The sequence below is a fragment of the Melopsittacus undulatus genome, chromosome 1, assembly GCF_012275295.1.
Source record: "Melopsittacus undulatus isolate bMelUnd1 chromosome 1, bMelUnd1.mat.Z, whole genome shotgun sequence".
Lineage (NCBI taxonomy): Eukaryota > Metazoa > Chordata > Aves > Psittaciformes > Psittaculidae > Melopsittacus > Melopsittacus undulatus.
This window is the reverse complement of record NC_047527.1, coordinates 27,390,412-27,403,455: the sequence shown is the minus strand read 5'-3', so window position 1 is coordinate 27,403,455 and position 13,044 is coordinate 27,390,412. Positions and strand designations below refer to the sequence as shown.

The window sequence follows — 13,044 nt, the reverse complement described above, 5'->3', positions numbered from 1 at the left end:
CCTCTCAATCATCTTAATGAATGTCCCTTACTTGGCATCCAGTTTAGTGCTGTCACAAGAAGTTTGTGAAAAAGTGTGCCAATATCCATTCCTTCCCACTGGAGACACTCTGCCACATGTTTAAACATGACCTCCTCAAAAGATCAGAGAAAGCAAGTGGAGTTTTTTCAGACCAATCACCATGGTATCCAGAGGGACTAAAATGTTGCATTTTAATGACACAATGCTGGCAGAAAAAAATATCTATGTCTCTGATTCCTTTGAGGGATTGTTCTACAATCCTTCTAACAGTTCCCATGTGCATATGCAATCAGTAAGTTTAATTTATGACCTTTCTAAATGTTTAATTAAGTTAGAGCTTAGCAGTGACTCATAAACCTATAAAAGCTGAAAGTGGTAAACTGATTATTCACTGCACCTGCCCTCCAAATATGTTTTAGTAATGAAAGCTGCTAATCAGCAGTCATGGTGCTAGAAGCTTGCTATTCAAGTACTCGTAAGGTAAGGGCATACCCTGCAAGCAAAGGCAAGGGAAACTGAAGGGAATGCAGGAAGAAGTGAAACCAACAAAACTCTCTTGCAAGCGAAAAACACTTACATGTTTCCTTGGCCATCGTACACCCATCTAGTGCTGCCAAGTCCTTCATAGTCTGAAGCCCAATAATACAGGCATGCGTTAATGTGCAAGATAAACAGCAAGTATCCTGTTGTTCGAATGACCCTGTAAAAGTCAACAGATTCCTTTAAAGCAGCTTACAATTTTCCTTCCTTTTAATATGGCATTTTTGGATCAACAGTGTTTATGTTAAGCATCCACTAAGTAGTTCTCCACCTGTATTGACTCTTTGAAAAAAAATAGCTGGCAGTTATGTCTCTCATGTTTGTCCAAGGTCAAATAAATATCCTTCCTAAAGTATTTGACAGGTAATTTTTAAATTATGGTTACCTGAGGGCTTTATAATCCACTTCTTCAACTGGCTAGGAATATTTACAGAAATCTGAAGCTATATTAATGAGGCTAGAGGGTACAAATTAATTTATTTGCCAAATTCTATTCAAGATAGGCTCTAAACTTGTGAACCAAAGCCAAGAAATGTCTGAGGTCAGAAATTAACTGCTTTATAAGGGCTGTGCTAGGAAGCCTGCAGTAGATACACTAAATAGTACGATCTAGTAGCTACAGCAGGAGTCAGGAGTTTTATCATTCCTAATCCAAGTTCTTATGCTTATGGCAAGATCTTTGAAGAACATCAATGATGAGCTACTTAAGCACCAATCAGCTTCCTGTTTAATACAATAATGATCTCATTGTATATCCTCTGATCAGTGCATGTGTGTCAAAAGAAAGATTTCCTGGCTTTAGGTCTCTATTTTAATGTTCATACAGACAATGGATAAATAAGCAGGAAAAGTACAGGACTTGCTAAACATGGGGAAGCCAGTATATAGTGAGTTTATCTGCTATGATTTTATGAAAATTTAATAATAAGATCTAAGTTAGGTCTATAAACTAAATTAATGAGAGATTATATGTCTGTGGCTGCTTCTGTATTATGCACTTCTTTGATGGTTCTTCAGGTGTCTTTCCATGCCCTCCTTTTCTTCTCAATGACATTGAACAATCCATGTACGTGTACTCTTCTTCTTTACAATGTTGACGAGTTTGGTTTGACATTGTCCAATTAATTGGTGCCTTATTACTCAAATGGTGACCACACCATGATCTCAGATCAAAACAGTGTTGCTGCATTCAAATGAAATGTTGTACTTTGCACAGCCTGTCATTTTTTTTAAAAACATGTCTATATCCTATTTATCCTCTTCTTCTGTATAACTGCCTCTTTTCTCCATTTGTCCTTTTTCTTTCCTTGCCCTAATGGCTTCTAGAAAGCCAATTAAAAGATCTTTGCCTTATGTTTTTACCAATGACCACCTCAAAAACAGGGACTCGGTGTTTTCTGAAGTATGTTTTAAAGCACTGAATGAGGGCACAGCATGACATACTTAATAGGTGATTTTGCAAATACAAATTGTAACACTTTGGTAGCTCAGTATGCAGGCTTTTATTTTTTTTCTTCCTACCACATATCTTATCAATGCACTGGTGGGAAAGCCTGTAGATAATAAAGCATTAATACTGTTAACCCCGTGTAAACTGTGCCATGTTGAAGTCCATGTGCTCTACCATTGTTTTTCTGAACATCTTCAGTGTGATTTAGAATTGCATTTTATTTAGTTATGAAGAGTGCTCTACTTCGCACATTTCAGGTTTTCTGGCCTGTTAAGGCTATGAGGTAAAAAACGGATTCACTTTGTAGTATTTACATTCTGCAACTTACATTCTGCAAAGGATTTAATATTGGAAAAATGTAAGCGGGTGTCCTGGGTTCAGCAGCAGCAGTCATTTTTCTCCTTCTCAGTAGCTGGTTCAGTGCTGTGTTTTGGACTTTCAGCCTGGGAACAACGCTGATAACACCGATGTTTTTAGTCTTTGCTAAGTAATGATTACTCTGATCAAGGACTTTTCAGTCTCATGCTCTGCCAGGGAGGAGGGGCACAAGAAACCAGGAGGAAGCAGAGACAGGACACCTGACCCAAACTAGCCGAGAAGTATTACATACCACAACACATCATGCCCAGTATATAAACGGGGGAGAGTTAGCTGGAAGGCCCAGATCACTGTTGGGTTAGGCTGGGTATTGGTCGGCTGGTGGTGAGCGGTTGTATTCTCTTCCCTTGTTATTTCCCTATCATTATTATTATTGGTGGCAGCAATAGTGGTTTATACCTTAGTTAGTGGACTGTTCTTATCTTAACCAGTGGGAGTTACATTTTTTCAATTCTCCTCCCCATCCCTCTGGGAGTGGGGGTGGGGGAGAAAAGTGGGGAGTGAGCGAACAGCTCCATGGTTCTGAGTTACCAGCTGGGCTTAAACCATGACAGTAGGCCTATGACCAGAAAGTGAAGACACAAGAAGCAGTGCACAGTTGTGGTACTCATCTAATATCATGTTACAAAACCGCTTAACAAGGCAGAACAGCTTTGCAGAGTAGCTGGTTCTGTCTTTCCAGCTACTTTAGACATTTTAGAGGACTAGTGATATCTTTCTCTGTGTCTCTTAGCCTTTCTAAATGTGAAAATTCCCTGTTTTTTGACACGCAAATCAATGTTATACCTTTCAAATTTAGGCTAGTTTGAAGATATACACATCCCATTCTTACTTGCCTTTTAAACAAGCATTTCCCAAAACATACTTTTATATAATGTGAAACTCTGTTGCTGCAAAAGTGCTTGTTCAGGTGAAATTGTGTTTGCTAATTTGTTCCTATTTCTTTGAAATCAATATACACAAAACATTATTGTTAAATACAATTCATAACTATTTATATTAAAAATCTATATATTCCAGTATTCACTGCAAATATTTTAGGAGATATAGGAAAGTCATTGAATTATGAGTCCAAAGTAAAGGATGAAATATTGAAAATACTTGATTAATCTTAAAAGCTCTCAACATTAGAAAAAAGATAAAAAATATACACAAGACAGATAAAAACCCATTCTTTTTCATGAAATAAAAATTGGGGAACAGAGGGAGGCAGCAGTACAGAAACTGGCAAGGGACTTCTTCATCCTGTGGGAATTCAGAAAAGCTTTCTCTTGTACCAGCAAAAATTAAAAAAAAAAAAAAGAAATAAAACCAAACCCAAACAACTCTCAAAGAGTCAAAAGGCTCTTCAGTAAGTGAGAGAGCAACAGAAGAATAAGCTTTGTGGAGGTCAGCATCTCACAAATACTTTAGCAGAACTTTCAAACTTCTGAGCTTTGATTTCTTTTGCAAATATATGAAGATGTGACGATGATGTTTCAGTGCTCTTTTCAAGTTTAACTGGCTTCTAAATATCATAAAATATCTCATTTATAATGTATAAATGCCAAGTTTACAATTTATGTGCAATCTCAGAAATAGAATAAGGTGGTAAACAACAGATCTTTATTTCTGCAGCAGCACACAAGAGTAATATATACCCCAAAAAAAGTCCAGGGAAAAAAAATCTGTCAGTTTGGGAATTGCACAAGATAAACTAGGACTGATGATGTTTACAGTCAATGACAATAATGGTAACACAGTAGATTAGTTCACTGGGATATAGCAGCATCATTGATAGTTAAGGGGCCTATGAAACTTGCCATAACCATGACCACAAACTGCTTGAATCGAATACAAAACTCTTCCTGCCAATGCAGAAGGTGAGAACATAGTGCTGTGGACAAAAGTTATAATCACTATTTGAGATCTGTGCTGAGTTGATTCTCATTCCAAGTTTAGAAAAAGCAGTGGAGGATCAAGTTTCTGTATATGCCAGGTTCATGGTGAGAGCATATTTGAAGAAAAATATTGACACAGGCTCAAGCTCATAACTCCTATTGAATACAAATAAACAGCTACTGAGGATTTGGAACTGCCATTAGCAACCTAAAGAAACTGCTCTTCAGCTCTTTCACTAAAGAAACGTTTTTCTGCTGCTTCTGATCAGTTAAATTTTAGCAGGATCCTGATGCTGCTGAACATTTTGTCTGAACGAGGCCAGCTGAACCAAGCTAGTTTTCACATGAGTGAAGTTCTCATTTATTATTTTAATGATTACAACAAAGACTGATGTTTTTAAAAATTTTAACTTGAACTGTTAAAGGCTTCACTGACAACTTGTGAAGTCAAATGAGATATATTCTGTGCCAAGCTTTGCATGCTAAAAAAGTTTAATAAGCACATACCTGTAGATGTATGCTTTGTCCAGAACAGCTTCCAAACGATCATTAAACTCAAAGAACGTGTTATGCTGAATGGAAAATGAAAATAATCCAATCACTATTCTTCACTACACGTTTTTATAATAGTACTGATATTAGTTCACATGCACATTTTGAAAATAATGGATTTTTCAGTAGCTGGGCTTAAACATTTAAATAAAAGGTTAACTGCAAAACAAAGATAAAAATTGAGCTAAACTTTGTTATGGGTGTTGAGAGAAATAATCTGCTGTATAGGTCAGATTGCTGAAGATGAATGACTTCTTCCTCAAACATACAAAACTGCTTGGGCAACTTTATCTGAGAGAATTGCACTCACAAGAACCCCTTTTTTCTCTTTCTGAAATTCCAGTAATTCTTTAGCAGGTGATCTTATGTAAGAACTGCATACTTGATGGTATGTAAAATCAGTTGCTCCTGTACTGAATTCTTCCTGTTAATTATTTGCTGTTAATTATTTGCTATTAATATTTGCATGTAACTTTTTTCTTTGTTTTTCTTCAGTACATGACTATCTGCTTGAGATACTATTTAACTTTTAATTCTTTCATATTTTGTTCATTCTGATTTATGTAATTATGATTATGTAATTTTTAAGTTTTATTGAAAACTGAGGTGAAGAGCACCCTCATTTTATTCTCAGATTTCTTGTGTTACCCTCCAACTTTATTTAAAAGCCAGTTCTTTGTCAACATATTGATTGCATGAGGGGGCTGTATTTAGTAGCAGAGCTGCCTGCTAGGTACTGTGAAATGCAGGTAGAGGTCTGTTGTCTAATCCCTTCTCACTCCCTTAATTCAACAACTCCAGATGTCTTTGAACTCAAAGTCCAAAAGCAAAAGTGGGTTTATGCTTGTTAAATATGCTGTGTATAGTTTACATTGTCCTTAAAATTCTCTTTGCTTTTAAATGCCTGACATTAACAACAGAGGGTGGAAGTACATTGGTATCAATCAATGATCTTAAATATTTTTTTTTTATCTTTGGAAACTAAGCAGGTAATTTAAGATTAATCTAAGTAAAACGATGGAAATAAACCAGCTTTAATCAGAAAAAAAATCTGAAAGTAGGAAATAATAAAGTCAGAAGAAAAATAAGAGAATAAGGTCTTTATCAGCTAGACTATATCTTGTATTTTTTGTTGGCTTGTCTACTGATGTTATAGCTTACCCTGAAGATATTCTCCAATTTCTGAATTTCATATTTCTAAACATTATAAACAAATTTCTATTGGGTTTTAAAATATTTATGTGTGATTAGCCATCAATCATGAACACAGATCGCAGATCTTACCTTAAGCATCCTATTTGCTCTAAAGGCTGGGTTAAATCCAAAGAAGAAGTATAAAACTTCAAATGGCAATACTGATATCACATCAAGCTGTTGAAGAGCAGAGAGGTCCATTTAAACTTCACAAAAATTATAACACATTTACGTGCTGTCAAAAACCTACTAGATTGAATCATGATTGAGTATAATTGAACAGTCAGCATGCTAAGCCAATAACTTCCCAAGTACTGGCAAGCAAGATTATCTCTTGGAGGGTGCCACCAAATTTGCTCTGCCCTGCTTTTAAGTCCCCCACGCCTGACATTTTAATCTGTTTCATGGGGACTGTTAACAGTATCTCTGATATTCGATTACTAATACATTATGTTATTTCAGTTATAGTCCTCACCAGACTAAAATGGCAGCCATGTGGCTGGTGAGTGAAGGTGGGGAGCACACTTCACAAGCTCTTCTTAGAAGTTCTACATATTTCAAAACCAGGTTGCCTAAAGCAATGCAGGGGAACTAGACGAACTGAACTTCTTGTTTGCAACCTGAAGAAGCCATGTGTTCCAAAAAGCAGATTTATCATAGGATGGTAAATTTGCTTGTTCCTTTTTTTTTTTTTATATTGTCTTTTGTTGTATTTGGATGTTTCTTCCCATATCACTGAGATTTTCAATATCTCCCTGCAATCCATCAACACTGTGATTACTCTTCTTAACCTGCCTACTTTATTCTTTCCAGGAGTTCTATGGAGAGAAGAAAAGCTTTGGCAGACTTGGCTTTGCCTTTCTAAAGATCCTGTGATACCTTGCTCTGTTGCTGATATTGTTTGGGAACAAAAGAAGGATGTGGAAGGGTAGGCTTCATCTCACTGTAATCAGATGTGCTTTTGCTCTGAGTGATGCCACCCATGTTGATAGCAATTAGCCTGCAGCACTGAACTTTTATTCCAATTATTATGAAGTTAATACCTGAACTCTGAATAAAAGCCAACCAAACCAAAATATTGAATGAGGACAAACAGCCTTTTATGGCCTCTGTCCCTCTTTCAGACACATGACTAAGAGGAGGCAGAATTTAGTCAGAAGTGTTTCAAGATCAGTAACTGTTAATTAGTACTTAATCATATGACAAATTCCCAGATTGTATCTATCTTGCATGTGGTGAGAACACTTAACCCTCATTAGTTTCTGCATAAATCAAGAGCACTAGACACACTGCAAGTCTGAACTTAAAATAAACCCATATATATCCATTTAGTTCTCTTGCTGTAAGTTTGACTCTGTACTATTCACTTACCTGTATATATATATCCTGCACTTCTGAACAGCTGAACCTCAAGTACAAAAGTAATGACACCACAGTCACTGAGACAAGAATAAGGCAGATACAAAAGTATTTACAGAAGAGGAAGGGGCCATAATTGAGATTTCAGAGATGTGGGCTCAGAATCACAGAGCAGTATGTGTACAATGGACTACTTATCCTTTGTTGGCAAAAAAAAAGTATTTAGGAAAAAGTTATCAATTTTCTTAAATCAAATTAATCTTTGTTTTTACAAAGTACAATAAGCATCCAAACTTTTAGTTTCTTTTTTTGTTTACTTGTGTGAGTAATATTCTATTCAGTACCATGACGTACTTCATGAAAATTCACCAAATAGAGTTATCATCTAACTTCAAGACTTTTTATTTTGTTTAATGACTCTCTGGCATACTGTGCAATTGTCTTTCAGTGTGTAAGGGGACTACCTTGCAAAAAGTCATCCAAACAGAGAATTTTATTAATTGTACCTCATTGATTTATTATTAATCAGAATTAATATTTATAATTGAATTTATAATTAGTCTGGTTTACAATTAAACACTTAATGAAAGAATCACAGAATCATTAGAGTTGGAAGGGACCTTTGGAGATCATCAGTCCAACCCCCCTGCCAAGGCAGGCCCAGCTAAAACAGGTTATATAGAAACACGTCCAGGCAGATTTTGCATATCTCTAGAGTGAGAGACTCCGCAACCTCCCTTGGCAGCCTGTTCCAGTGCTTTGCCACCCTTTGTGAAGGTAGCAATAGAGCTGTTGAACACTGGCATGTCATCAAGCCAATGCTTTCTGGTGATGTTCTTAAACCAATGGTGATTTTCAGTGAACAAAAAAAAATCCTGTGAAATCCTCAGCCAGAACTTACATACTTACATCAATAACACAGGGTCTACTTACCCGGAATTTAATAGAGCTGTGGTAGAATTTCTTCATTTCCACTTTGTCTGACTACAATGATAATGAAAAGACAAAAAAAGCACAGTCAAGAACAGAATGTCAAGAATAAGCCTCTGGTACCTGACAGTAAAAATAATTCCCTTCTGACAGTAGAGATGATGACAGCTGCATTATTGATTCCCTAAAAGTATGAATGAAGAACTATCTGTAGGAAGAAGTAGTAGTTTTAATTACACTAGATTTTATTAGACCTACTTGAAAAAAATCAGGTTTAGGGCTTGTTTGATTTTAGCCAAGCTTGGCTGTTGGTCTGGAAAAGTATGTTACATTTTTCCCATAAAACAACCCTTTCATGACATCTGTACCAGTTGTGGCTTGAGGCAAATCCTTTCAATTCCAGGGCCAAAACCTCCGTTTAACTCCAGTTCTTCCAAGAAAAATGCAAAGAATTTTTCTGATGGTGCTGTACAGAAGTAGCTTTTTGAAAGATTACATTAACATGCTAACATTATTAGCATTATAATAATCAACACTGCATTCATTAGTAATGATTAGATATTTATATTTAAATTGCTCTCCATGGGAACTGATTCTTATACCTTAATAAGAAAGGGTAATCACAAGCATCCACAGAAATATATCTATTATGCTTTCCATTTATACTAGGGACACTTTAAAATGGCTTTAAGATCTTAAGGACATTGCCAAGCCAATTTTCACTATTTTCAGTTTAAGTATTAAAGTAAATGCAGGAGATCAGGCAGTAGATGATCTCTTCACGCACTAAAATCTATCAATTGTTCAAACAACTGCAAGGGAAATACAAGGTAAGCTTCTTACATTAGAGTTTTAACCTTGTTCATAAAACCTGAGTTTTGTAGGATTTAGGAAAGATTGCCAGTTACTGAATGTCTTGGTATGGAAAAATATTTTACACTGCATAGCATTTAATATATACCCAAACTATATTTGCACAGTTTTATCTGAAATCCTCTGTAAAGATATCACTAATATCTTGTATGCACAATGTGTAAAATTTCATGTAAAAGCACTGAACTAAAGCTAGCTCCAAATGATATTTTAGTATATATAATTTTGAATTTTCTATCTATTGAGCACAGTAGTGTCACACTGAAGTTATCAAAACTCATTTTTTTTCCACATTAGGTTTTCTTCTATAAGTTAAAAAATCAAAAGTAGACAAAAAGTTCCAGATGCAATTTTGATATGTTAACGCTTTTTACCTTTCTTCAGATACTTATTTAGAGTTTTATTTTGCATTTTTCAATAAAAAAGCACAAAAATAGTAGCAAAAAGCAAAATTGAATGTACATATTTACCCAAAATAGAATATTTCATACAAATAATTTTCTAAGCATCCTGAGATTATAGGGATTTCCTCTGATTTTGTCATCCCTCCCCGACCCCAGTCTCACAATCTGTAACAAAACACATATATCCTGTCCAGCCCTAGCAGAATATGTACCATCTTCAACTATGATTTCTGCACTGATTCCAGTGAAGCTGCACCAGTTTACTTCTGGTGAGAACAGCTTTAAGCCTGTTCCAACTGCTCTGATCTGTTACTTTCAAATCTGTTTTTAACTTCTTAAGAATGTAGACAATTAATATTTCTCGTCTTTCCAAAATAGGGTTATGGAAGGTCAGTGAAGAACAATATAGGTATGGAAAAGTTGTGTAGATTTGACATAGCAAGAAAAAATGTGTCAGATTAGAGGAAATTACTATATACATTATTTTCTGATGCAAAACTAGTACCCATGGAAATCCCACTTCCAATACTTACTACTATATCTCCTCCTCTTATAAATTGCACTCGGGGCTGGAAAATCAGTAAGTCACACAGGTAGCAGATATCACAAAGGACGTCCATGGTAAACCAATATATTGTATTATTTGGGGTTTGATATGGGAACACAAAGCGAAGGGGAATAAACCAGCAATTCCAATTATACGCAACTGTCACAAGCATAAGCCATGCTACGTAACGATGATCTGAAAGAAAAAAAAAGCAACCACACTGAATTTACAGGCATGAAGTTAGAATCTTTTTTCGGTCTTTTAGATACATTTATTCTACTGCAGCCTCAGGAATGCTTCTGCCTAGGGCAACCTACCATTCCCGTTTTTTCAACAACACAGGCTGCAAAAGTGACATAGGCTGGAGCTAAGAGTCACACAAAGAATTTGCAAAAGGGAAAAAGGGTGAGTTTATGAGAACATAGAACTTAATGCATCTGAAAAAAACTCAATACATTTTACACGTTATTGGTGTATGTTATAAGTGATAAAACAGTTATTTGGCCTTGATGAATGGGACAAGAATCAGATCAAGAATCAGAAGACTTGGGATTTAATTGTGGTTGGTTCACATACCAGCTTTGTGCATACCTTCTTTACAAATGTCACTTTTCATATCTTCTCTCTGTTTGACATAAATGTTCTTTAGGGCAGGATGTATGCGGCCCTCAAAGTTGCAAACTGAATGACGATCTGATGGTGGCTCTCAGGTACTATGTAACACTAGGTCACTTCAATATACCTTTACCCCATTCTATTGCATAGCTTTTAATTTACCTGTGTATGAGTCTATGCTGTCTGGTAGCTGCAGATACTCTAAGTATTTTTTCAGTGGAGGTTTTTTGAATTTACAGCATAGCATATCGCAGTAGTGATCCTCTTCTGGTTTTGCTTCTGCATCTTTCTTTTCTTCTTTTTTCTCTTCTTTTGGTGGGGGTGGAGGCTTCTTTGGTGCTAGCCACATAGAATGCCACAAAGGGTGCCATTTTAGTTACTACACTCCGTTTGAACAGGGTATAGATAAAATCTCTTCTTAAAACACTTGGCAGTGACTAAAGCTACAATTCATTGTAATACTGAATGCCTTAGAAAATAGATTGAAGAATAAAATCATGACTGATTGGAGAATAAAATCTGCTACCAAGAACAGGACACTTTATGTAAGAGTGCAATATTGCTATATCTCTTTGGACAGTGCCCACAGCTAATGCCATAAAAGACTCACAAGAAAAAAGCTAATTCATAATTCAGCATTCATTAATGCAACTTGGCATTTCTTTTTACATGACTGGTGCAAATAATGCATGCAGTTAGGAAGAGATAAGAAAAGACATTTGTGCCATGGGCTCATGTCTCCCATCTCCTGAGATCTGATACACAAGATGCAGCACCTGAAACAAGTGGGAAACCAATGGTTTTGTGTGTTTCTAGGTTTACAAAAATCTTGTGGCACTCCTTTGAGCCTAGTTCTTCCATCTTGGGCTGGATAATTTTGTTCACACATTTGTCCTATTAATTCTCACGGCTTCACCTCTGAACAATATACACAGTCTTAGCAGTAAACTGGCAAACTGGATGTTTAATGATTTAGGAAATAAAGGATTTTAAGTTCTACAAAGAGAACAAAAGAGGTAAATGAGCAAAAAATAATTAAAGAAAAAAGCCATTCCTTTATCAGCTGCTGTAGTTTATAATACTTCAGACACTATTTTTTACAGCTTATTAAATAAAGGTAAGCTTCTAAGATGTCAGAATACAAACCCACACTTAATTATTTTTAAAATAAAAAAAAAAAAGAAATCAAGCTTTCCTCTGAAGAGGAAACACACTGTGTTTGCTTTGTGTTTCCTTTTTGTCAAAAGTTAATGATTAATAAATTTAAATGACTTTGCTCAATTTGAATCGTGTACATAGAGTCCAGTGTGTCTGAAAGACTGCTGCCATGCCTAAAATTTTATTTACTTTTACACAGCTGATCTGACCTTAAGAGTGATGAATAGCTACTCCTATATGTATATGTCTTCATATGTTTCAGATTTATCTCCATGAATAAACATATCTGGCAGCATTTTAAAACACAGAAAACTTCTTGACAAGGGTGATTCTACATATTGCTCAAGGCTTTTTCCGCTGATTTCCTCAGTGATACGGCTCAAATAGAGCTCATACCTAAGGACCTGGCCTACTGTTGACTGATATGGATAAATCTGCTTCAGACAACAGGCACAAATGGATCCATCCCTGTGGATAAACACACTGTACTTATCTGAAAATTTTACCACAGGATTTTTTGTTCCCACAAAATAATTTTCATCTTTAAACTCAGCAAGCACACAGCTATTTCTAGAGTGACTTACAGGCTGTAGGACTGCCTTCAGGAGAGGACAGCACCGGGTCTTTCAGCTTTTCCTTATAGACTGTTGCCCTTTCCCGCATTTTTCGGACAAGCTCTTGAAGTTGGGCATCAGCATAATCATTCATTTTGAAAGCTGAAGGTGTTGGGTTCTGTGTGCTGATTAAAAGAAAAGGAAAAAAGCTTAATGTTCTGGAAAGCAATGCAAGGAAACAGTGCCAATTCTACTTCTGGGTAGAAGTCAGACATTAAGATTGGAACATTATTGGTCACAGAGCTGATTCACATCACTTAGTTCACAGTAAGTGGGCACCTAATTTAACTACTTTTGCTTCCTTGCTTATGCCAGTAGCAGTCTACATGATATTTCAAGCAGAGGAGGCCATGGTACCCTGTGCTTTGTATTGCCCACCGCAATAATGACTTCCCACAGCTGTTTTTCACAAAGTTCTACTGTAGCTTATCCTATGTATTTGCTAAGACACATGGATTACTCTTATCATCTGTTAATGAAAATGTGCTTGATAGTAATCTCATAATGATGACGGGACATAACCGAGTTA

The 13,044-nt window shown here is 36.0% G+C and overlaps 1 protein-coding gene across 1 annotated transcript in view; it reads right to left on the bottom strand.

The window, feature by feature from the left end:
- CNGB3 (cyclic nucleotide gated channel subunit beta 3) overlaps window positions 1-12,609 on the bottom strand; it is a 34,297-nt gene extending 21,688 nt beyond the window's left edge. The window contains exons 1-7 of the mRNA XM_034061032.1: window positions 12,486-12,609; window positions 10,906-11,082; window positions 10,115-10,323; window positions 8,308-8,358; window positions 6,106-6,192; window positions 4,777-4,841; window positions 599-721 (exon numbers count right to left, since the gene is read on the bottom strand). Coding sequence (XP_033916923.1) covers window positions 599-721; window positions 4,777-4,841; window positions 6,106-6,192; window positions 8,308-8,358; window positions 10,115-10,323; window positions 10,906-11,082; window positions 12,486-12,609 — 836 coding nt within the window. The remainder of the gene's footprint in view (window positions 1-598; window positions 722-4,776; window positions 4,842-6,105; window positions 6,193-8,307; window positions 8,359-10,114; window positions 10,324-10,905; window positions 11,083-12,485) is intronic.
- Window positions 12,610-13,044: the final 435 nt, after the last annotated feature.